The sequence below is a fragment of the Rhea pennata genome, chromosome 12 (genome assembly GCF_028389875.1).
Source record: "Rhea pennata isolate bPtePen1 chromosome 12, bPtePen1.pri, whole genome shotgun sequence".
Classification (NCBI taxonomy): Eukaryota; Metazoa; Chordata; class Aves; order Rheiformes; family Rheidae; genus Rhea; species Rhea pennata.
Genome location: NC_084674.1, coordinates 8,189,379 through 8,214,895, shown reverse-complemented (window position 1 = coordinate 8,214,895; position 25,517 = coordinate 8,189,379). Strand labels below are relative to the sequence as shown.

Here is a 25,517-nt window from a genome sequence, read left to right as displayed (position 1 = left end):
GTAGCTAATTTCCTAAGTTAGTTTCCCCACCATTTCACCCATCACAGCTACATTACTACAAAGCCTCTGCACTGAAAAATCTAAACTCAACACCAAAACACCAAAGGGAAGGTTTTACACAGAATGAGGAGAGATAATGAAGCAAAACCCTGCTTGGTAGCAAATGCGTATAGATGGAGAAAAAAAAAATCACGAAGGAGGCCCCATACTCAGCCAAATTCTGTACTTTGGAGGCTTTAATGCCGTTCGGCAGTACTAAAACACGCTAAAGGACTCCTTTCCATTTACTGGATCTTCCTAGAATAGGGATGTGTCTTGGACTTGATGACAACATCAAATTCCTCCTAAATTGTTAAGCAGCTACAAGGTTCACGGTTTTAAGGGCCCAAGATTTCCCACTCAGTGAGCTGCAAAATAAGTGAACACATGCACACTTCTCGTTTGCTTTCATTCGGGCCTAACACAAAGAGGTGCTTTCCCAGCAATATTAAAGTAACATTAAAGAAGATTTGACTTCACTGCTTCCCAAGAAGATTAAAGGCCCTCCAAGAAGAGCTGAGAAGTTCTCTGAGGCTTCTTCTGGGGGGACCAGTCTAGATAGGTACTGCGTGGAGAAGAAAGACTGTTTTTTCTAGGAAAACCTAATAATGGAGCATACCGCTCTCCCCCAGGATGGAAAACCATCACACCTTGGTATGGTCTTCATGGTACTGATGTGTGTGCAGTCGCCCTGCCCTTGTCTCACCTTAACACATAAGAATGACACAACCTGGCTGGAAATGAACGGCCTGCATGCAGGCAAGGACAGAAAACCTCGCACAACCTCAATCCGGGTATCAGAAGGACAAGCAGGGACCCTCTCAGATTTGTGCCTGATTGGTGGGTCTGCCTGTGGACCACCTTGCAGAGTGCCTGCCACCACTGCCCATCGCTTCTTTCTGGTGAGCTACAGTCTCCTGCACTCCACATTTCAGAAGAAGGCTCAACAGCTCAGGAAAATTGCTGCCCATTTCAGTTGTATCTGTCTGGTTTTGGGGACAGCTCTTTCCCCTGCCCGTGCTGGCCGGCCTGCACTGCACAGCACAAATCGCTCCCCACTCAGAGCAGATGCACTCCCCTCTGCATGCTCGTTTTCCAAGGTACCTGTGAAACTGCCAAAGAGCAGTAGCAATGCTGTTTTGACGAGCTGTCTTTGCAGAATGAGATGAAGTGCCTTGCTCAGAGGTCTGAATAAGGGACCCTGACACCAGGAGCGCAGCTGATGGTGCCAGGCGAGGGGTGCACGAAAGGAGAGAAACAGAGCCAAGACAGCAGCCATCTCCTGCGGACTCCAAGGGGCCACAGCCCTGTTTGCTGCTCTGCAAACGGCCAGAACAGACTGAGCACTCAAGGTTTGACAGGCAGGTATAAAACTAATTGTAAAATGCAGTTGTATTATCTTTGCTGTCTGCCCCTCACAGAACTCGCTGCAGAATAAGTTGCTGCTCAGTATGGTGGAAAAAAAGCTTGACCATGCTAAAAGCATATATGCATGCAGCAGAGTGATTTTACATTGTATTGCAAGCACATTTTCATACGTCTCTGAAGACATACCCACCAATTAATCAGTGATTATGAATGTACGATGAATAAGGTCAAGTTATCATTAGGTTTAAACTAAAACAACTTCTTTGGTGCAGGGTATTTCTTTATAATTACATGTCACTGTTTGGCAGAGACAAGAAGAGCTTAGTCTAAGTGAAATCAGAAGTACTATTCTCAATGGATTAGAAAATAACTCCTCTTTGAATTTGTTTGTACATACATGTCTTTCTAGGTATAGCACATTTATTCTCCAGCCAGGGGACGGTGACAACAGAGACGCATTAGTCTGTGATTAGGAGATTCCCAGGGAACTCAGAAGTCTGGTTGGTTCCCAGCCCTGTGCTCAGCTCCCACCACAGAATGGGTTCGATAATCCTTCCTAGCTCCAGAGACACCCTAAGGGGATATTTCTTATAATCTGTGAGCCTCTCGAGCTCTGGATCAAGGACAGCCGCCCTATTAGCCCGACACGCACAAAGAGATGGAGCAAGATGCGGCTCATTATGTTTGTAGGGCACATGAGAAGCATTTTCATTAAGAAAACGTCTCCTTATATGAGCTCTTCATCTTCCTCAGCGGAGAACAACCAGCAGAAACACCAGCACAACCAGAAAACAACGCACGAATCGGGACCGAACCAAGCACCGCCACTTACCCAGGTAGTTGTCATCCTCTGGTTTCCCTGAGTAACTGTGCTGACGCACATCAATGTTTGTTGCACCAGCTGGGATGCGGACCACAACGTTATAGCCTAGAAAAGATTTAACAGAAAGTCAAGGCTATTACACAGACATTTCATTTGCTTTTTATGGGGGTACGTGAAATGAAGGAAATTACCTCACATTACACAAGCCAGTACTTTTCACTTAGGGATAGCATAAATAGTTATAAAAAGGAATATGCTATAGCTAGAAGGATTTTGCATTTTACATCAGTGTTTTTGCAGATTAAGTGTGGTAACGGATTTTATAGACCTGCATTTTTCTCTATAAAGTTTTTAGTAACAGATTCTTACCATAATGCACCGTGTTAAATGTGCCTGCAATAGTTTTGCATGAAGAATTATCCCCACCACAAACGCCACATTTGTCTCTTCTTGCTTTTGAATTCAGCACATGATCACATCCAGCTTGCTTTAAGAGAAAAAGTGAAAAGCTAGATCAAGCAAATACAGACTAGAACAGCATTTAGAAATCTCCAAATTAAGCCACACAAAAGATGTGTGTGAAAAATGCTGCTATGAGACAAATCGTTTTGCTTCCCCACATTTTTTTCGCGGATATACAGTGTGGCCATCCCACACCATTTTTAAACAAAAGGCTTTTTTTGTTTTACAAAGCAAGAATCAGAATGGCAGTTTGCACCAGGCAATGCCTTAAGGCTGCCTGAGATTTTGTCCCAAAGCAGTTTGTTGTTATCTGCTTCCTGGATACCATATTTGCTCATGAAATGGAACCATCTCCTTTCCCACATTTTGTCTTTGAAAGCTGGCTATGGATATTACCAGGCAGGGCTCTACTGCCAGCTACCAGCATTGCTCAGCACCAGTCTATGGTGCATGACCCAAGTGACACTATTATCTGTGTGCATGCTGTTATCCTACTCTTTACTCTCTGCACACAGATGTATCCTCAAGAGCAGCAGTCTTTCTCCTGCACTTCAAGGAGATGGAGAGCTTCCGCATCTGCTTTGCAAGGGGCAACGGAGTCCGACAGTGCTGCCAGCCTGGGAATGGGGAAGGGGCCCTTAGCTAGAACAAACGTCTTGCTGAAGTTCCCACAGAGAAAAGGCATGAAAAATAATTGCAAATGGAAAAATAAAATCTTCTGGGGTCAGACCAGAAACACCCAGAGCAGACCAAAGAAAGAGCCATCATTTGGATTTGGGCTCAGATTTCCTCAGCCTGCAATGGTGAAGGGCAGATTTACAAAAATCCTCCATGCCAGGCTCTTCCAAAAGTCCAGGGATGGCTGAGAGCTTCAAAACGCTTGGGGCTCACCTAGGGACTTTGTCGGTCAGCCCCCCCGTACAGAGGCCACACAAATACCGGGATGGAGCAAAGGGCACAAATGCGATCTCTACTTTGCAAAACCAATTGCAGTTTTCACCCATTTCACCCTCCTTAAAGAGGGGGGAAAGCAGTTACCCGGCAAAGCCCCTGCACGCAGATGTCGTTCGTGTCGGGGCCGCAGGGAGTCCCGTCGATGACGCGGTCCCGGAGCTGGTAATAGGCCGTGTTTCCTGCCACTCGGCAGAACAGCTTGCACCGATCCTTCATCAGGACTGGGGGCAGGGAAAGAGGAAAAGCAGAACCGTGTTACTGCTACGCCATCACCTTGGTGCAGCAATTCAAAGGGTGGGAACTGAATTCCCTCGTTCCCTTACTTCCGCTGTATTTGGGGACCCAGCGCACGTTTGTGGGCAGCCCGTTGATGTTAAAATGCTTCCCGTCGAAGTCGGCACACTGCTCATCTCGGAAGTCCTTCTTCAGCTTCGAGCATGGTTCGGTGTTACATGATTTGAATTTCATTCGGCGACCCACGCAGTACTTCCCACCATTTTTAGGCCTGCAGAAACAAAGAAATAGAAGCAGGCTGTACAAACCTTGAGTGTGTATTTACCAGACAGCATTTTCTAACCCTCCCATATCTGTTCAGCCTCTTTCCTTGGATGGAGTCGGTCTCCAGACCTCTACCTCTGGTCTCCATCTCCACCAGGCTCTTCCATGTGGGCTTTGGCACCGCATGGAAGTCAGGGTAGGCACCGTCATCTACTGACTGTGTTGGTACAGAGCAGGCCCTGCCGGTTCATTTTCCCATGGGCCTGGGTGACCTTGGTATCAGGCTGGACACAAACCACAATTCTAGTCTCGCAACTTCTTCAGCATAGTTATTTGCAACGCTGTTTTGAAGGACCTATCCTTGCCTGTGCATGTCTTTAAAGAATTTCCAGTTAAAAAGACTGTGCAGGTAGATGTTTTACGGAAAAACTATATCAGTAACCCTAAGAAGGGAGAAAACAAACACGGGGAAAAAGGGAGTATTTACTCCCTGATGAATGCAGCAGTAGAGAGAAGCAGTAACATCTTTCTCCTCAGGCAGGGATGCAGTTTCACACTGAGGGATGACATAAGGGGGGAGACTGACCCCCATGACTCCCACTGGTCCTACTGATTTGGTGGCCAGGAGCTTGCATGTGATCATCTGGGATGCAAATAGCCAAATAGTACACCAGAAAGGAGAACGGGCTTCCTTGCAGGGCTGAGTCCCTGCATTTCGTCCTTAGGGATTTACAGCCCCAAAGGATAGCAAAGGTAGAGCTAGACACTTAAGTAACTTTATCTTCACTTGTTTCACAAAGAATCTCTTCACTTGCTTCACAAAGAACTGTTCAAGAAACCTCATGCTCATTTCACAGAAGAGGAGTACTATCAGCTGGGCAAAGCGATATGATACAGGCCACATAAAAGCCAGTGGATAAGCCTAGGAAAAATCACCACTTTAAATTTGCCAACTCCCAGATTCAAGTCTCTAGCCATAAAACTATGCTTTTTATCCTTGCGTGTAGACAAAGCTGTTGCCAGCCAATAGCTTACTCTGGGGACTGAAAAAACCTCTCTCCCTATCCTGTTGGAGACAAGCGAGGAGCTCCCGTTGCCGTCAGCAACGGTGTGGGAGCAAGCAGCGCTTGGGAGGATACAAGAGGATCCGGGTGGACGGCACTTCCCTCATGGATGCTCATTTTCAGATGTGGTTATGCTGCTAGAAAAGCACCCTTGGGACACAAGCTAGCCTACCTGCTGGCTGCTCAAAGGACATTTCTGCTAGGGACTTGGTAAGATTTTGTACGTCCATCTCTACACACAGCTTTCTGCAGGTCCGTCATCATAAAACAAAAACCATCATGCACTATGCTTTAAATCTGCCAATAAAAAACACTGCTGCCGCTGCTCGCTCCTGAAATTGCAAATGCATGAGCCCCCTCCATAAATCTGCAGGAGGACTTGGAAGAAGGAGGATGAGCTAATAACATGGAGCGCAAAGCCGGCCTTTGAGCAGCAAAGCTGGGCGATGCAGGAGGAGGTCACCTCCAGTGGAGCGAGACGGGGAGAGGAGAGGCAGCAGAGCAGGGACAAGCACCTTGCACGAGCTTTTTGTTCTGACCGTTCACGGCTTACAGGATAAATGGTCTCTGGGGGCTGGTGGGGCTACTGCAAGCTACCACAATAATGGCAGTAACAACTCCAGTACCAACCAAGCAGCTTTGTTATTCCCTCACGCTACAGGAGAAAAATACTACAGTTTAAATTAAATAATATCCAAAAGGCAAAAATAAGATGGAGGTGCCCACAAGCTCTTCATATCATATACAGCTGGGGCTTCCTTAACATAATGCAAATGGAAAACCCGTGCACACGCATGAAGGTCTCTACACATAGCAAAGTAACTAGCCCCTAGAGCAGCCCATGGTTTTTCAGCATCTCTAAAACACGGACACATCAACTGCCCAGCCGGTACAGCAGCACCTTTCCTCCCCTAAGTCACGATTCCTCTCTCTTGCGTTTTAAAGTTACTTGTGACTGAAGTTTCACAATTCCTGGGAAATAACCGGGGAAGAAGAGGCACAAAGAGGGGCCCCTACTTGCCAAAGGCTTACTGGGGAAGTGAGGTGGACCTCCCCCAGCCTGCCGGCACATCTCCTGCATTTGGCGGATGGACTTGTCTCCTGCAGCTCAGACGAGATGCAGAGCACCACCAGCTACCTGCAGTATTTCCCCTGCCCTAGCCGACACGCAAGCTGTCGCGGTGCAAATCCCTCAGTCTCATCTGAAACACCCACGGGTGAACTTTGCCTTTAGGTGCAGCCCCGAGCAACAAGCGGTCACATCAGCTTTACCTGCTCCAAGGGCAGCTCTTGGACGCCATATGGACACTAAACTGGCATCACCTACGGAGAGAGATGATGCTTGGAAAGAAACAAGTAACAGTGATTTAAAAAAAAGAAAGAAAAAAGAAAAAGACACCAGCCACACCACCAACGGTGCAAATTCCAGTATGAATCAGACTGACTTCAAATCACTTCACACTGACTCCTAACTGAGTGAATCTAAACCTACTTGGTCTGTTCTCCACCTTGCTTTGGCAAACAGCTTTTTCCACTAATTTAACTGAATATGCTTGGAATCACTCTGGAGCTAACCCATTGCAACAGCCTGCACAGACCCTTCCTGGGCACATTTGCAGGGAGTTATTCCTCCTTTCCCCGGTGGCAGGGCTGTGATTTCCAAGGGCACCTTTCAGGGCACCAGCAGCAAGTGGTTCCTCGCAGCCTGTTCCCAGGCGGGGAAGATGCGCTTTCAAGCTGCAGCAGTTCTCGGTCACGGAAGAACACCCCAAGTCTCTGGGAACCTGCATCAATTCATCTGGGATCTAACAGGATTCATCAATTCCATTTTGAAAACATTCATACTTCCATAGTGCTGCTGCAGTTTGACAGAGACTCTAAATACGCAAACCTCCAACAAGGCACTTCTTAAAGAAAAAAAAATGGCAGTTATGACATTTTGATGGTAACTACATTGCTTCTGATATAAATCTGTCAATATAAAAAAAACAAATCTCCTTTTAACTATAATTAAGAACAACACGCAGTGCACCTTTTTTTCAAAGGGTGCATCTAATAAAATCTGAAGACCCCAAGCAACTAGCCTTTTTCCTTGACCTGACCCATGAGATTGAGATATCACATTGACCACATTGGCTTGCCATAAACCGAAGGATGCTGAAACTTGCCATCTTGTTTCAAACTGTCAGATTCATAACTGCGGCAGTAAATCTCTCTGTAACCAGCGCTCAGGCCTTGATCACACCATTTCTGACATTTCAGAAGAGCCCCAAACCACTCTGACAATTTTAGGGCATTCTTAAATCCTTAATGATTCAGTATTGCTTTTCACTGAGCCTGGGTAAACAGAATAGAGCTAACCCTGAAAAATAAGTCAGTCTCATATAACATCAATTTTCAGTGTCATGAAGAAATACTAGATCCTTCAGCAACATCTAAGGTTTTATGAATAACCATCAACCACGTACGTCAGAGATGGAAGAGGAAGCAATGCACGCACAGAAACCTTCTTGCTCCATCCCAATTCCCCTTACACCTAAATCATCTGTTTTATTAAGCAAAGGCCAGTATAGACTCTTGCTTTCAATCTAACAATATTCTCCTTACACATTCCTGCACACGCACGCTTTGCTGGATGCCTCTCAGCAGGACAAAACTCATAGGACACGTCCAACAGCCCTGGGGAATATCGGGCGCTTATTTTTACTCTGTATCAACAGGTCTTAAATATATGTGTAACGCATTCACACGCATCACATGCGAATACTAACCTTAGGTAATTTCATTGCAGACCCCCAAGGCATCATTGCTCTCACAGTGGGCCAGGAGAGCTAGGTGCGGGCACGAAGCACTGTTTTTGGACACACCTGGTACCTGCTCAGGCACAGAAACCCCAGCAGCAGGAGCTCTGCTATAGGGTGAGTGAAAAGCCCCCAGAGGGGTGACTGCGGGGCATGTGAGCTCACGTACACGTAACTGCTCGTGTTCACGTGCATGTGCTTAATGCTCTGGGGGTCTGCAGAAAAGCCCAAATCCACCCTCAAACGCAGGGCTCCGGGTGTTGACGTGGTATGAAACATGCTTTCTCCCCCACAACACTGCAGCTATGCCTTGCTTTGAGGAACAGGGCTTGCCCCCCGGCACCGCACGTGACGTGCCGCGGCCGCCGGCTTTGTCCGTACCATCCTGCCCGCGATTCCCGAGGGGGCAATCCTGGTGGGAAGGGTCTGGTCTGGTCAGCTAATACATTCCTTAAGTGTGTGTCAAAACACAGTCTGTTTCCATTTCAGAGGCTTACAGCTTCCTACAGTCCTGCAAAGTACTCATCCATGTAGGTGTCAGAGCACATTACAGATGGAGGCAGGAGCTGCAGTCTTATTTTCAGCCCATTGCGGGGGGAGAGGACGTTCATTTTACATGCTGGATTGAGGTAATATTTCATTGGCATGCAAAATACCACCCTAGATCCCTGTGCAAAGGAAAGCTTGGAAAGAGCAAACCCCTTTTTGAATATAAGAGGCCAAATGAAATTATTTCAGACCTTACTCGAGGTTTCTCCCACTTGATGAAAGGCAGCAAAACAGAGAGTAGGTCTACTCTGGGTGTTTTTGAAGTGCTTTGAGAAGCGAGAGAGCACGTAGTGGTGGCTTTCCATCGCGTTTTATTCCTGTCTCGCTCACTCGTAACGTCTCTGCAGCACCCTGGTAATGGGAACGTCGATGGTGGGAGCCTACGCCATGACGTCAAATTACTGGGGCAAAACCCAACAAAGTTGGTGAAAACCTTTTTTGGTCATGCTATGACAGATGAGCCCCTGTGGAGACTTCAGGAGGGATATGAGAAGAGGCTGTGCCAGCTGCTCTGCTCCCAAAAGAGGGCTTGGAAAGTAAATGCTAGTGATGATAAGCACAGGGGATCGCAACGGGAGTTTGGTGTTGAAGCTCCTGAAAAACCCAGCCACAGCAAAACGCTAAGATACAAAACACAAGCTGTAAGAGAAGACGGTATTGAAAATCCCTTGGCTCGCCTTGAGGAGAAAGGTGATTTTTCTAGCACAGAAGCTACCAGTCCAAGTAGACGCAGCTATGGAAGATGGGAATACATTTCACCAGCAGCATCTGGAGGCTTCGGCTGCAGAGCTACTTCTGCACGTGGACACGCACACCTCGCTTGAGGAAAACAGATAAATACGTGGCCCAGCTCCCTCCCATGCTCCCTCCCCTCTCCCTCCAGCACCTTTCCAATCCAAATCTTGGCCTGCTAACCAAGAAAACGGGATTTCAGCCTGCTGGAGCCAGCAGGCTGCTTCTCCCCATCCCGTCCCAGGCCCGTGCCGCGAGTTGCCCCATAGCCGCACTTACTCGGGCCTGTTGCACTCCCGTATCGCCGTCTTTATGCCCCCGCCGCAGGTTCTCGAGCAGGTGCCGAAAGGGCTCCAGGTGCCCCAGGCGCCGTCCAGCACCGGTGCCTCCCGCTCCTTGGGGACGCACATCCCGAACCGGCAGTGCTGCGGGGAGAGACGGGAACGGGGGCGTTCGCATTACTTCTTCATTAGCCATCACCCTGATGCCAAGAGTCATTTGCTTGCTTTTTCTCAAATACCCTGCTCAAAATGCAACAACGATTTCCCAAACGAAAAAAAAGAACATTTTCACTCTTGGCTGCCCAAATTTTATTTGTATAAAAACCTGCGAGGTATTTTTTTTTTTTAAAAAAGCCAAAATTGTAGCAGAGTAAACTTCCAGGGAGGGGACTAAGGATGGCACTCTGAATCCGTGCTCAGCTCTAGGGTCAAACACGTAATAGGGTTTTTTTTCCCCAAATTGAGGCCCCAGTTATTTCAGTAGCCACGGGACCAGGCCACCTTGCGTTTTCTTTCCCTGCAAGGAAGATAAACAAGCAGTCTCAATCTTTTGAACCCTTAAATGGAGAAGAGAAGGCAAGCAGCAGAGTCCAGAGGCGTGATTTATGGGAAGAAGATTGAGGACAACAACAACTAGCAAATGCTCCCCGTTTGCTGATGCCGACCAGTGCAGCAATGCTCGCAGCACCAGCTTTGGGAAAAGCTGCTTATCTGATTTCCTGGAGAGCAGCAGGAGCCACAGAGTGTCCTAACAGGAGACAGACGATAGGGACGTGTATTAGCAAACAAGAGGAACAAACTCAAACCTCTCCACAGCTGTACAAAACCCCAGAAGAGAAGAGGGAAAGGAAAAAAAAAAGTTTCAAATCGAAAGCACAAATAAAAAACAATGAATTCCTCACTCCAAAGTATTTTTTTTCACTCAGCCATAACACGGGACCTGCCAAGGCCTAGTCTACACTTGTATTTTCCAGTTATAACTCTTGTCTATTCTGTTTGGAAAACTGGTTTAAACTATTTTGGCACCCTCCCTCTCCCCCTATTTTTATCATATAAATTATGTCTCTTCTGGGTGTACTTGTTGTACGACTACACAGACTTCTCTGGACAGGCCTGACCTAGGGGAGAGTCACATCCTGGCCTCACCAGAATTGACGGAAAAATCCCACCAGATCCCCAAAGGGGTTTCCCTCTCACTGAAAAGTGCTTGCTAAAGCAGATTTAAACCTGGAGACCTGCTTATTTGCTGGCAGATGCCTAAATCTCTGCAATTATATGAAACCCAAACATTGCTGATTGCTCAGAAATTACAAGAAATTTAGGGACGTAAGAAAAAAAAATGTAGATTCATCATTGAAATATTCTCTTGCAATATTTTACTGCATCAGGTGCTGTTCAGGTAGGAAAATACCCAATGATCTTTACGGTGATGGGTCTATTTTACTGATCTGCCATGTTCTCTTCTTCTTTACTTCACAGACAGACTCAAAGGGGCTTCCAAACTGACAAATGTGTAGGACAGATCTTCAAAACAAAAACAAAAACAAAAACAAAACAAAACCCAACCCTATAAAAATCTAAGGGAATAGTTTGAGGAAAAGCATTGTTTGCTCTGTTTCCTGGGAAAATCAGGCTAATGAGACCTCATGGTGTCTACCGTCTGGCTGCTACTCTCCTAACTGTGCATCCACTGATGGCTACAGCCAAACCAGGCAGAATGGGTGAAGCAGCAGAGATATATTTTCTTGCTCTAACAGGAGGGGAGAGGAAACAAGTCTTTCCACCGAGACCAGAACAAGGTTACATCAAGCTATCAGGGAAAACAGACCAAAATCAAGTTGCCACCGGGGTCTTGTATGACAATGACTCTGCAACATACTTGAAACCTTTCCCCAGTAATGACTTCCCCTGCTGCGGAAGGAAGCTGATCAGAGGTGTGTTTGCCGCATGCACCGTTGGCAGGATGACCAAACAACTCATAGCTTGGGCCTTAAATACGGCACTTACTCAGGGATGAGCTTGGTCTCTAGGCTACGTGCTATGCATCTGCCTCCATCTGAAGATTTGATTCCCCAGACAGACACTGGCTTAAAAAAGCATCTGTTCCAGCAGAGGACAGGAATAAAAATCAGCTGAAAGACCGAGTGCCTTCGCTGCAGGACAACCCCTGGCGATGCATCCCTCCTCCAGGCCTCTCCAGGGTCGAGGAGCTGCAGGACGGGGGACCCCTCTGTCAGTCACTTATGGGGACAAAGAGGGCCAGCAGCTATCACCAGCGTACAAAACCACACGACATCAATACAACCACGCAGCCCCAGAGGAGAACGTCTTGCAGAAACGTTGACACTCGCAGCTAAATCTGTAACCGCAGTCACGCTTGGCACCGCTGACCCACGGCAGATTGAATAGCTAACTAGTGAATGTACACAGCTAACAGACCGTGGCATGACCTATACATCTCCCATCCGATGGTTGAGGATTAACCAGGAAACTACCTAAATCTCTTGATTTTATTCCAAATTGGGGGCTTGTGTTGATAGCAAATTGATAGTGAATCAAGAAGGGGGGGAGGGAGGAAGAGCAGCTGTTTTAAATAAATAGCAAGACTATCTTATGGAAACGCAGTGGTGTTTCTTGGAACCACGCTGTGAATAGTCTGGCTGTGCAACCCTCATGTCTTTTTTATTTTAAAAATAATTCCTACGCTGAATTACAACAGAAAACTAGAAAGTCTGCCAGGGTGCTCCTTCCTACAGGCTTACAGATCAGAGAATGAAGAGAATAAAAGAGTTTTTGTCTGGAGCAGGTTCAAAATAACTTAAACAGACACAAAGTCGAAGAGGAGAGCAACGGCGGGGAAGGGAGACACTATAGCAGACTTTCCTTCCCTTTGTCCTGCCACAGGGGCCTTAGATAATTCACCAAAAACAGCTCGCGGACTTGGGCTGATTTGGCTGAATAGATTAGCAGGGGGCAGACAAGTGCTGGGAAGCTTCATGCATGCATAACTTACACGGTACCTGCTGCCTTAAGGGAGGAGACAAACGATTGCCGTTCATCTGTGCTTCTTGTACCATTCTTTAAAACAACTCGGAAAACCACAAGAGATAGAGATCCACGTTTACGAGCCTCTCTCTCTTCTTTCTTTGCGGCACGGTGATTTATTTCGAATTGGTAAGGCACGGGCACTGTCAAGCTGGGTAAGTGATCATGACTGGTATCCACCCAGCAAAGGCCAAAATCCAGGCTTATTATTTGATTTAATGGTATCAACTTCAGTGACCTCACACTCAAAATATGCATAAGCTACTACTTCCACGTTGTTGTAGTATCTTTGATTTAAAAATAACTTTAGGCCTGGATAAGTCTATATTCCGGAAGCTTTAGCTAGACTTCTCTTAGCTATTCAGATTCTCTTGTGTCCAAAGGTATCTCCATAAAAAAAAATGGCATAGCATTTTCACTCTCTGCCAAGCCATACATCACAGGCTTTAAACATGCACACTTGAGGCAAGGCATTAGTCAGCATGCAGCAGTTTGACAGGGCTCCTGGCCACATCAGAGTGCCAAAACAGCGATTTGTTCCAGCAAAACACACTCCGGACTAGCACCTCAGCACTTTACAAGCCCAAGAAAATAGCAGGGAGGAGAGAGCTTATGATGATCCAAACCTTAAGCTGGAGTTAGACCAACACACAGATACAAAACACACAGCCTTTTTTCCAGAATACATTCAAACGCTTGGACGCGATTCGACTGTGTTAGCCTTTCGTAAGATCCCACCTGCTCATACTTATCTAAACTCGTCCTGCTCGTCCGCAGTTGTAAAAACACAACTCTGGTCATATCCAAGTGTAACTGCAGATATTTCTGAACAGAACAGCAGCCCACATATTCAGAATTCAGAAAAAAATTAGTTATTTCTGGGCAGCCAGCTCTGAGCGCGTCGCAAGCTCACACATGGAGAAAGTGAAGATAGGAGGTCTACAGTCGGAGGTGTCCCACTTGAGTGGGGCTAGGGGGCACTTCAGAAGGGCATAAGTTTTATCCTGATTCTTAAAAAAAAAGGAGGGGAACATAAAAACAGTAAACATTGGTGTGCCACTGGCTTGAAAGAGTAATGCAGGAATTACGTTACACTATCAACCTTAAAAACACCAGGTAAAAGCTTCCGCACCTGTGTTGATTGTGCTTTTCCATAAAGAAGGCAAATTGATATATTATGTCCATTGCCTTGAATGAAATCAGTGTTCACAAATGAGTTTCAGACACATGTAGCAAAAGATTAATTGCCAAGGAGACCCATAGCCTTTGTGAAAGATTGTATCCAAAATAGCATCCACATTTGAAAGACCTTATAAATTAAGATGCTGAGTTGTTCAAGGCAATGAAAGCTAACTATTGATTGTTAATTAGCTACAAGAGTACATTTTTAAGCTATGCTTTCTTGAATAACATTATAGGTTGTTTACTAGAGCTAGATGAGGAAGATATTTGTTCAGCAAAAATGATGAAAACTAGTTAGCATTTTTCTTCAAAAGGTTTAGCATCTCAATAAAAGGAAAAAAAAAGAGCCCAAATCCTCCCAACTATTTCTCTCCAGATCTGGATAAATCAAAACTAAGAGCTTACTCTAGAAAATGTATTTGGTTGGAAAAATACATATTTGGAAGCTAACATTGCACCTAGAAATTGAAAGTTTTTATGAAAAACTGCCAAAAAGGTTCCATACAGAAAATGTCAGCTAGTTCTATATTTTACTCTGAAGCTGTCAAGATGAGAAGCCAGTTGGCAAGTTTATGTTATGTAAAATCACTAATTACCCACATCGCATGGGAAATTTCTAATAAAAGTCTAGGAAAGCTTTACAGAAGTTATACCCAAGAGTGCACTCAAGGGTGTTAATTTAAGAAGATAAGCACTCAAAAAAGAATAATTGCAATAAACAAAAAAAAAATGTCAAGCAGTAGATTTTAATCACATTATATGGTATACAGTTCACCCCTGTATGAAATGCTTAAACCACAGGGTTGCTCCAGGCAGAAGCTGCAGCCAGAAGCTATATCCCATACACCGTGCCCTTGGGGTAGGATGAGTTTGACTGATATATAACTACAAAGGATGAAGTATTACAGACCTTTCCAGGTTCACATTCGGTCCCATCAGCCCAAGGTGTGTGCTGAGTACGACATCCCTTGTGCGCTCCATCAATGTTAATACACCAGAGTCGCCGACATTGCATCTGCTTAAGTTATTGAACAGATTAAAATATTAAATACATTCATCCCATGTGCCACACACCGTACTGGATGCATGATCCTTTATAAAATTATCCTACTAGCTTTTATCATTAACTCACAAGGTCAGTAGTAACTTGATGGCTTACTGCATCCCCACAAATAGTGGGGCTGAGGACCCAGGCTCTAACCAGCTGGCAGCTGGTGGGTGCAGTCTTTATATCAGCCCCTTTCCCCATTCACCCAATGCTGGGGGGCCTTAATTTCATCTGTGAAAGCCAGCAAAACCAAGGCATGGAATTGCACTTACCATATATGGGCACACTTGAGATCCAGGTCCAAAAATTAACTCACATTGTTTATTGACATCATAAATCAGCCCCGGGAGCTGCTGAGGCAACGTGTAAGTTCTTGATGAAGGTTCATCAAGCAAACACTCCCCGTAACCAGTGCTACAACACAAAGCCGGAAAACGGTGTTAACCAGGAGGTGATGAGACTAGAACTCATTCGTTTTTATCTAGGTTATCCTTACACTAGATGTGCACCCCATCTGTCATATTTAACAAGCACTAAAACAGCTACTACAGCCTCACCTATGGAGCATAAGAGGCTGCCTATCCCTTCGCTACCACCCCACGTTGTGCTGACGATCATCTACCACAACGCAGTCAACTAGTCTAGCAAAAGCACGTCCGACAGTGCACAAACTTCCTTTGGCTGCTGAGGAAGCACCGGTAACCATTGATATTCCTCTTGGACAGCAAGCAGAAGAATCACCCAAGGGGTCAAGCTCCTGGATTTGCCTAGAAACCATTGTGGGTTCTTTCTGCTCCCCATCACAACTTGTGGGAAGGCATCACAGCAGCATGGACAGTCACTGTGCACCTTAGTGAGCCAGAGTTTCCTTGATATCTATTCCCAGAGCAGACTAGGGCTATTCACGACCCATGCAGCAGAAAGGTAGATTCAGTCTGCCTGCCTCTTATTGCTCCATATCTGGCTCTGCACTGGATATGGCTCTGTATCTGGGCCACTGGGCTTGGAAAACTCACTCTTCAGGTTAAAGGAGAATGCACATTCCTTAAAAGCAATATCCATGGGGAAAGACTTATTCCTCCCCATAGAGAGGCCATTCCCTGCCAGCTAATCATAAGGCAGAGTTGGCAGGGACAGGATGTTAAGGGCACATTCCTGCTCCGTATAAAGGACACAGAAATCCCTTCAATTTCCTCCAAACGCTGCACATTGGGATTTCGGATTAACCAGTGCCCCCTGAGAGATACACGCAGAGGTAAAGACAGCCTAACACACACATAGGTAAGGCCTTACTCTAGAAATTCAGTGATATATTTCCTACTGCATTTTGACCACATCCAGGGATTGGTGTAGAAGTTCAGTGTTGGCGCCATGACATGCTGTTGATTTTTACCTCCATCTTCTTTGCACTTATGGTTGTCATCATGTGGCATGTTAAATCTAAGAGGAACACAGCAAAGACAAGTACAGCTGGATAAGTGTCAGCAAGAGCAACAGTCTTAACTAAAAACAAGAAAAAATACATTTTTTCCCTAGAAATGCTCCTAGTAGCTATCACAGATTAAAAGCAATAATATCTACATATTCAGAAGGACCAACAGGCATTGTTTCAAATGGTTCTGAGTTCCTAGCACCTGGCTGCAAAAAGCTGCGTAGGACCCTTCCAAAGCTCTCCACACTGCTACTGCATATATTTAGCATGACAAGTGCTTAAGGGAGCCTCACATAGGACGCGCTTTCAGTTGCGGTTTCCTTTCCAGCTGACAGTCCTGATCTTGCAGGCAGGCTGGAGACTGGCCCCACCATGATGAAAATGGGATGCACTCTGGGACTGAGTCAAAGAGCCAAGAGGTGATCGGGGGAATATGAGAAGGGAAGCAGAGGAATCACTTGAGCCCGCTGAGCACTGCTGCCTGAGTCCCTCAACAGATCAGGTTGGCTGTAAGGCGTTTTCTGAAGCAGCTGAATACCTCGGGCCATGTTCATTCCTCACTGTTGCCTAAATAGGGCTGCACTAGGGACAAACTTGGCTCCTATATTTTACATGGTAGGATCACAAAATGCTATCAAGCATCAATATCAACGTAAGACCATGTGAAGTTTGCAGCATACACCATATCAAAGAATGCGGCAAGTATGCCATGGAGACAGAACGGCTTAAACTGCTTTGCTACTTGAAGTGGAAAAGGGGAAATGACCCAGTGTGATCCTATGTTTGAAGGCCTGGGAGTTTATATCCCATTAAGATGGCCTCCAAGGAACCAACTTTTTGCTCTGCTCCCTTTAAAAGGCCAAAGAGGCATTTCCTGCTCAGGAGGTCCTCTAACCCCTCCAGCAGCTTTGGGGCAGCATTAGTGAGGGAATTAGCCACCGGTTAGGTGTGGGGAAAGCCAAATCTTTGAGGAATTTCTGTCAGAAAATCTCATTTAAACAAATACACCCGTGGTTAAAAATAGAACATCTCAGCCAGCCCTCTGTGCAAAAAAAAGGGCTTAGGACAATGAGTGATCTGTTCCTGAGAACTCATCCATCCATCCCACATCTACAGACTTCCACTACGCACCAAGCATAAGGTATTTTTGAATGCAGTAAGTTGCCTAACAGAGTTGCACCTGTGGGGTAAAGGACTCTGACATGATCTAAAAAGATTTTTCTCATTACCCATTCTCAAAAAAATTCAAAATCAGTTGGCAAAATTGTTCAGTGGAGGGAAATTCCATTGAGTGACTACTCTGCTGGGCATGTCTAATAACATGAGATCCTCCTTAGTGAAAGTCCCTGCATAATGAAATAGTTCAGCAGGTACGTCAGGGTCATTTATGTATCTCAATCAACTGCCAGCCACACTAAGTCCCTCCTTGTGCACAGCTACTCCGCCGACTTCATGAATGCCTCGCACCGAGGCGGGATGAGTTCTGATGGCCTGAGGAACCTGCCTTCGGAGAAGACTTCAGTCCAGAAGGCAGGGCAATACGTGCCTGTGCTCCTCGCCCTGATCCGTTCTAAGGCAACCAGTGGCACCCAGCCCTGGCCAAACAGTCAGCCAGTGCCAGAGTCTCAGTGCTGAGACTTCACTGCAGAAATCTCAGAGACTTGGTCACGTTTGGATGCCAGGAGACACAGCAGTACAGGATGTTTTGTAGCTCTCCTCTCTGCATGTACTGCTCAACATCTGGGCACCCTGTTGTTGCTCATCCTCACAAACGCTTCGTGCTCCCTAAAACGTGAGACTGCTGTTTCTGCTGCTCGCAGCTGTGCTACAGAGCATCCCACTTGCACCCAAAGTCACATCACAGCTTGAACTTCCTTGCTGGTGCTTCTCCTACCCAGGTATATTCATCTCCTCACAAATAATTAGGCTCAGACGACTCCTAGTGTGTCTGGCAAGTTCTGCCTAGCATAAGTCTTGGGCTATTTAAATGTAAATGCATTTACGCAAGACGTACACATGGCCAAGTTCATGTGCTATTGTGAAAGCAGTGCTCAGCCCGTTGTCTTCGCTAATTGAACAGCTCCTGTATGGATCGCAAACTGTGCCCAGCTCTGCCAGACCTAGAAGAGAACAGAGAGGTGTACAATAGCAAAGGAAACATTACTCACGGTTCAGCACGTTCAACTAGCGTTGTCACTACACAAAAGTTAAAAAAGACAAAGAAAAGGGTTTTCTTACCCAGAGTATCACATTTGTCGTGCGCTCTACAGATATCCTGTCTGAAAGCAGAACAGACCTGACACATTAATTTTCAATGCAGTAGTGACTTAAGGGACAAGCACAATAACACAAAACATCCAAAAGCAATTCTTGGTCCTCCAGACTGATTTTGCAACACCATCCAACAGAAGCCTGAACCAAGTTCCTACTACTACAGACCTAGAGTTTCATCACATGTTGGGCCCACGATCAGACCTTAGACAGTCCTGAGCCTCTAAGACTCCTCCACCTCTGCAGTGAATATGTTCTCCTAAGTCCACTTACTACAACCACATCAAACACCGAATATCTCCCATAGCTGCGTATATTATAAGCTCACAGCTTGCAACTCTGACACATGACTGGTGATATTTTTAATGAGAAAATTCAGCATACCTGGTAACAAGCACAGCTGTATCGTGTTGAAGGTGACTTCCTTCAGGGTGGTTTTGGGATTGCTGCCATTGACAAAAGTTTTTTAATGTTGTCTGAGCATTGTAAGATATTGCAGGACCATCCTAATGAGTAATACACATAAAGCAGGTATTTTAATTATTTATCACTAGGTTTACTACACATGCTGCTGTCAAAAGGAGAAGAAAATCACTTCCATTACCTGTTCATTATGTATCACGACCAATTTCACAATAACAATATTGATTAGGTTTCCAATACTTGGGTCTTTGTAGATAGAAGCTACCTGTTTCAAATAGAAGTGCCCAGAGTTATTGCTAACACTCAACGAAACAAACAGTTATGACAACACAAGCATATTTTCCATTCCGCAGCTGTTTTTGTCCCGAGCCGCTATTCTGCTCCATTCTGTGCTCTAACGTTATCTGGTCAACCATGAACTTGCTGCACGCTTCTGGGAGACAGTCCCACCAGCAGCACAATTTTAGAATGGAAAAAACCTGCTGCTATTGCAGCAGCATAGTCCCCCTCTGCTTTAACAGGCCTTTCACCAAATTCACAGCATCATTCTGCTTCAAGATAAAACAACCACCGGCCAAAACTATCAAAAGCAACTTATTCTGCCACGTGCCTCATTTTGACATGGCCATTTTTAGAACACATATCCACCACACTTCTACTCTCTAACGCAACTAAAGTCACTGCACTGAGACGACTATGTTGGACACTCACTTCCCAGCAACATACATCTACAGAGCTGCCTGTCTGGGGACTTCACTACCGCATCTTAGTACCAGTAGCTACTAAGATGCTCACAGCCAGCCTGGAAATCCAACCCTAGCACTATGCTAAGGACCTAAGTGACCACAGGTGCCTTCTCCTTTCAATTGCAAGGGAAGTCAGGCAACCACATGACTTCCCATCATCAGTCCCTAGGAAGTCACAGTCCCCAAGGCACTTTTTCTCTTCAGCTGCTATTTCACATGGCCCAAAATGAAAAGAAGAATAAAACACACATAATAAAGAGCCAGTGACTCCTCTCATGCTGCCTGGGGCACAGATAGCTTCAAGGGCAAGGTGTGGGAAGGGTTAGGAAGTGTGGTGGGTCTGTGAAAGGAAGAAGACCTCAAGCAATGTTCCTCAAATGTTCTTCTCTAAGATGTGCCTGTGGACTTGTGAACCTGAACTAAGTTGTACCAAGCTTTATTCTTGTGCCAGAAATGTTTCCACGCCCCATTGAAGCGATCTGATGGTATCATGTGAGAAAGCAGCAGCAAGGAAGCTCTGCATCTACTAGAAAAGATCTGTTGGTAAAATTTCTCCCCCTATTTGAATACTTACTATTGACATTAATGTTAAGACATAGTGCTGTAGATTAGCTCCATGGTAGGCAACCATCCTGCTATCAGCCACCACCATCACTTCAACAAACCGAGGGTAGGAGAGAAACCGTTTTGTCCTTCTATGACTCTTCTTGTGGCTGATGTTCCCAGTCTTGTTGCTCTCCGTAGAAAATGAATTCACTTCTAGGCTATGTTTTAACATCTCCATGTCAGATAACATGCTGCTTTCTACCCGCTGTTTTCTCCAGTGTTTCCGCTTGCTCTTTTTGTGAATATTTTCATGACCTATGATTAAAAAGCAGGCAAAAGCATAAAGTACATTCTGTACTAAATACAGTCAATACCACATGCATTATTCGTCAAGAGACCTATTTATTTCATCCAAGAACTAGCAGGTTTGCTCTAAATAGTGAACCAGCGCAGAAGCACTTGGTGGAAGGCCGCCATTTAATCCAACATTTAAGCCTCCTCTTAATTTTTAAAAACAAATAGTCTTTCTGAAGTCAATGACGCTCAAGCTTGACAGTCACCTAAAGGCTTTCCCGAAGCAGGATTGTACCACTGCACAGGCAGGAGGAATTCAGCCTGGGCTTGAAGCTGGCGATGATAATTAGCCACTGCAGCAGCGTGAGGATTCTGGGCACGTCCAAGGTGGCCAGGAAACCACAGGAAACAAAGGTCCAAATCCTGTATTTCTAACTCAGGCATGAAGGACAGCAGGATTTGGCCTTCATAGTGAGGCAATTATATATGATTTATTTCTGTCTCTAACAATAACATGGCTAGGCTTCAATTCTCCCCCTCCCTTTATTATTCTGTGCTACAGGAATGGTAAAGGTCATCTAATAGCACAGCTGCCACTGGCTAAAGAATAGAATTCAGGAAGTTTCACATATACCGCTTTTGATATTCAATTAGGCCAAGCATAAAAGCAGCCTGAAAATATACTCCATGCTGATACAAAGACGACAAAACGAAGATGGAGAGTGGGCAAATAAAACATATGGAACGTGTACAATTAAGATTTACCATCTGATTAGTATGTAATTATAGCATTATTCAAATGTAAGAGCAAAATCAGCTGTATTTGATGCCACTTAATTTTTAATCAGTTCATCATAGGAAACAGCTAATTGAATGTGATTCATCCACAGGAGACTGTTTGCTTCTGCTAAGTAAGAAAAAGCCAGATCCGAACTGCTCATCTAAGGCTCCAGGCTACAGCCCTCCTGCTCTTTATAACTTTAATTTTGTCATGCTGGTGAAAAATATCACATTTCCTTATCTGACCTACTGAGTAAGTTAGAGGAAGTATAATATTAGGGAACAAAGGAATATTCAATACCTAAATAAGATTTAAATGATAGGAAACATCTTAGCTATTTTTCATCGGTAGTTTCCTCTTAGGATATTTTGTAATAATTTCCAAAATACGAAGTTAAAAAATATATTCTCTGATACCAAGGCAGGCTGAAGGGCTTGGCCAGCATCTACCCATCCAAAAATACCATCTTTCTGCCCGACACATAAATAGGCAGTAGAGTATTTAAAAATTAAATTCTTCTGTTTAATCTGCACTACCTAAGCCCTCTGACTTCCCCTTCGCTGACACAGTCAGACCACCTTAATACAGCCGAGTTCACCGTTATTTCAGTAAGAATTTGCGAAAGCCAACGGCGCTTGCGATTATAATTGGATTGCCCTGGTTCTTCCGCGCTAATCAATGCCGCTACGTTGGCAAGCCTCTGCTCTCACGCTGGCACGGCTTCGTGGGCAACCGTGACATTATCCCAACTTGCTCCGTGCCAGGCGCTGCGGGAAGCCAACCAGGCGTACAAATAACTTTTAAAGGTGAGAGGAAGACCGGGCCATGGAGAAAGCGTGAACCTCAGCCCGGCATCCAGCTCCCCACGCGCTGCCTTTCTGCGACCCTTGGCCAGGCGCTCGGATTTCCCTTTTAAATAGCTGCCTTCCGAAAGGGTCGGGACCCGAGGGAAAAATGTATTAAAGACGGTGAGATGCTCAGCAACGGGGCTGGAGCGAGGCTGGAGGTGGAGGTCGGGCCACCGCTGGCATGATGCCGCAGAGCTGAGACTCGAAGTGGCCAGTGAGGCCCGGGCAGCTTCTCCTCGTGCCCCAGTCCAGCCTACCAGGCCAGGGTTTAACTTGCAAGAGAACTGGGAAATGCAACTGATTTCTTTAAAGAGCCACCTGCTAAAGTGGAGGTATTTAAACAAATTAATTCAAATTCACTAGGGCACTATGCTCGCACTGAAGCCCTACAATGAATTTTTCGGGTTCTACAAACACATTATCACACCTCCCCCCCACCCCCCAAAAAAGAGAAATTATAAATTGAGCACTGTCCTCAGCTCCTGGAGCCCTAGAGCAGGAGGAAGGCTGCGAAGGGGTGCAGTAGGGCGATGGGGTAGTACAAGGGGGAACCAGGGATGTGCGGTTCACAGGCAAGGTCTACTGTGGAGAGACCCTACCCAACTGCTGCACAGGGAACCAGACCTCAACACAGCCTGCCCACAGGGGAAAAAAAAACAACAAAAAAACACAACAACTTTCTTTCTGTTAAAGAAAGGGTACATTTTTGCCAAAATATCAGGTGTGCTTCCTCTGTCCAGCATGCAAACTAAGCAAGCCACCACATCCCTTAAAAAAAAAAAAAAATCTGCTTTTTTTCCCCACGTATGAAGTCACTGACACATACAGTATAATGTTTGCCAACCTAATTACTGTAAAACTAAGCATAAGCTAGCAGGGATATGTGCCAGGTAAAGCCACTCCTGGACTTTGATAGTAGTGAACTGTTATCTTCACCCATCTTTCTGGTGTATAACTACACTCAGAGATGGTGTACATTCATCTGTAAAAAATTAAACACTAATGGCAGTGTACTGCTCGCAACCCATGCGTAAAACTCCCACCAGCTTGAACAGGAGTTGTATACAGGCACTGCAAGCACCCCAAGCACCCGATGCTGCTGATACCTCGCTTGCAACATTGGGAGGGTCAAAACAGAAATATTTTTGCTGCACGCTGCAGCTTAATTAAGCAAAAGTGAAAAAAGCTCACGTCGCACAAGAGAACCTTAATTTCACAGTGGCAGCTTACTACTGCAACACAAAACACTGAAAAAGGGTGTGATACTTTTCCACCTGGTTTGGCGTTTCTCCATCATGTTAATGTATTTACAGAAAACAGGAAGCAAAATGGTTTGCTTGGCAATCTCTCAATGCTTGCAGATGACCTGAAAAACATCTACCTACGCAGGGTAGTAATTGGATGGGTTTAAGTAACAAAACACATTTTTAAATTTGCAGAAAAAACAAAACCTGAAGCAGCATACAAATGCTCAAGAGCCTAGCCTTTAAAACCATGCAAACTACAGATCAATAATTGAAGAAATAGGCTTTGTACAAATTCAGCAGTTTATCCTCGATTAAGTGGCTAAAAAGCTGCTGTAATAATGTGTATTTTAATGCTTACTTTAGTCAAACAACACAGTATTTTCAGGGTCTTCAGACAGACCTGAAGGTGTACATTGATTTATTTTTTGCGTAGTTTCTTCTTTTTACGTGAAGCTCAGAAAAAAGAGGCCCAGTCCTGTGACATTCACCATGACAAGAATATTCCTTCTTCCCAGGTTGAATTTTGATCAGTCATTTATGCTGATTTTAACTGGGTACAAAGTGCTATCATCAGGTTTGAAGGCATCTTCCACCCCAATACCATTTAATTATGTTTGTTTAAGAAGCCTCAGCCCACTGAGCTGATTTACTGCCGATTCCCGCTGATTAATGGACTTTGGATCTATCCCAAAGGAGAGGGCAGTGGAGAATCAGGCACTAAGCGAATACTTTGACTGCATAAAAGGGTGACAGGGCAGAGCCAGGGATTGCTTTTGAAGTGGTAGCTATTGTTATGCTAAAAACCAAAATTAAAAGAAAGGGCGATCGCTTATCCCAACAGTTCTAATCCTTTCCATTTCTACATTAACTTGTCCTTGGAATAGAAAGCAATTTGCACAATTAAACAAGACATGTGACAACGAAAGTAATTTCAGTTCAGCTCCAAGTTCATGAGAGCTACCCATGGCAGGGAAGGGAAAAAAAAAAAGAAAAAAGAAAAGAAAGAAAAAAATCTGCTTCTCGAGCTAACAACATTAACGTCCTCTCTCCGTTAAAAATATGAGCCTGGTGCCTTCAAACCAACTTACTATCAAATGTTTCCTGAACGCGTGACCTAGGATTTTTACCACAAAGCTTGCTCCTTAGTGGTTAGCCTACGACATTCCCAGGACTGCTGATCCGGCTAAGCAGATGGTAGAACTACAGCTGAGAAGTTAATTATTTATTGCACACCTTCATCAAGCAGATCAAAATTCAGCTGAGCTTCCTTTGGGCAATTAGCTTGGGACCAGACTCCCCTGGTTCCAAGGAGGAGCCGCGAGAGCAAACCCTTCCCGGAGGGTCCTGCGCCAGCTCCGGCTCCAGCCTACGAGCCTGCGTTTGCCACCGGCGTTGGCTGCAAGGGCAGGCACCACTGCCATCCCTCGCAAGGGAGGCACGCGGCAAAACAAAACGGGTTTTCTTTATGCAGAGACCAGACTGGCCAAAATCAAACCACGATTTTTTAGACACAGCCTAAATAACTTTTTGGTCACAGTCTGGTTTTCTACCTGACCTTGCCTGTTGCTGTCCAGGAAATTCACGGGAGAGGAAAATTTACTCTTAGACCAAAATTGTACAGCCACAGCTATATTTCAAGTAGCATTTGCATGTTTATTTGTTTAGAAGAGATTTACTCAAATTGAAAGAAAAGTAAAATAGTGTTGTGGTATCCTTTCTGCTAAAGTTTATGGAAGCTAGAAAGAAAGGAGCAAAGATAAAAATCCTTTCTTGTCCAGAGAATAGATACCAGATGGACAGCAATGGTGTTTCTGAGGACCAACTTTTGGGAAGAGAACAATCTAGTTTCTGTGCTTCTCCAATCTGCAGTCCCTAGCAAACGCTAAGAAAAAAAAAGCCCCTTTTGGTCATTTTATGTTTTGCCCTTGCACGCCAGATCAGAGCGCGACTTGGCATTTTATTTCACCTCGCACAGGATGGCATCGCTCACTGGTGTCTTAGGAAGTGATAATCTATGGGCAACAGATGCTATTACCAGCCTGTTTCTAAAACTCATCAACCACCATAGGTTGCAGGAAACCAC

The 25,517-nt window shown here is 45.2% G+C and overlaps 1 protein-coding gene across 5 annotated transcripts in view; it reads right to left on the bottom strand.

Annotated features, from left to right (window-relative positions):
- The window catches only part of ADAMTS9 (ADAM metallopeptidase with thrombospondin type 1 motif 9), an 80,349-nt gene that overhangs the window by 42,678 nt on the left and 12,154 nt on the right, over nucleotides 1-25,517 (bottom strand). For 4 of the 5 annotated variants that reach the window (XR_009959685.1, XM_062585671.1, XM_062585673.1 and 1 more), the window contains 13 exons: nucleotides 20,293-20,579; nucleotides 19,154-19,237; nucleotides 18,934-19,055; nucleotides 18,517-18,557; nucleotides 18,293-18,398; nucleotides 16,140-16,286; nucleotides 15,119-15,260; nucleotides 14,709-14,816; nucleotides 9,570-9,715; nucleotides 3,970-4,151; nucleotides 3,731-3,867; nucleotides 2,600-2,717; nucleotides 2,240-2,335 (listed from right to left, as the gene is read on the bottom strand). Coding sequence is in view for 4 of the 5 variants with exons in the window: in XM_062585671.1 (XP_062441655.1) it covers nucleotides 2,240-2,335; nucleotides 2,600-2,717; nucleotides 3,731-3,867; nucleotides 3,970-4,151; nucleotides 9,570-9,715; nucleotides 14,709-14,816; nucleotides 15,119-15,260; nucleotides 16,140-16,286; nucleotides 18,293-18,398; nucleotides 18,517-18,557; nucleotides 18,934-19,055; nucleotides 19,154-19,237; nucleotides 20,293-20,579 (1,716 nt within the window). In the remaining variant the exon portion in view is untranslated. The remainder of the gene's footprint in view (nucleotides 1-2,239; nucleotides 2,336-2,599; nucleotides 2,718-3,730; nucleotides 3,868-3,969; nucleotides 4,152-9,569; nucleotides 9,716-14,708; nucleotides 14,817-15,118; nucleotides 15,261-16,139; nucleotides 16,287-18,292; nucleotides 18,399-18,516; nucleotides 18,558-18,933; nucleotides 19,056-19,153; nucleotides 19,238-20,292; nucleotides 20,580-25,517) is intronic. The other variant, XM_062585672.1, reaches the window with a different exon arrangement.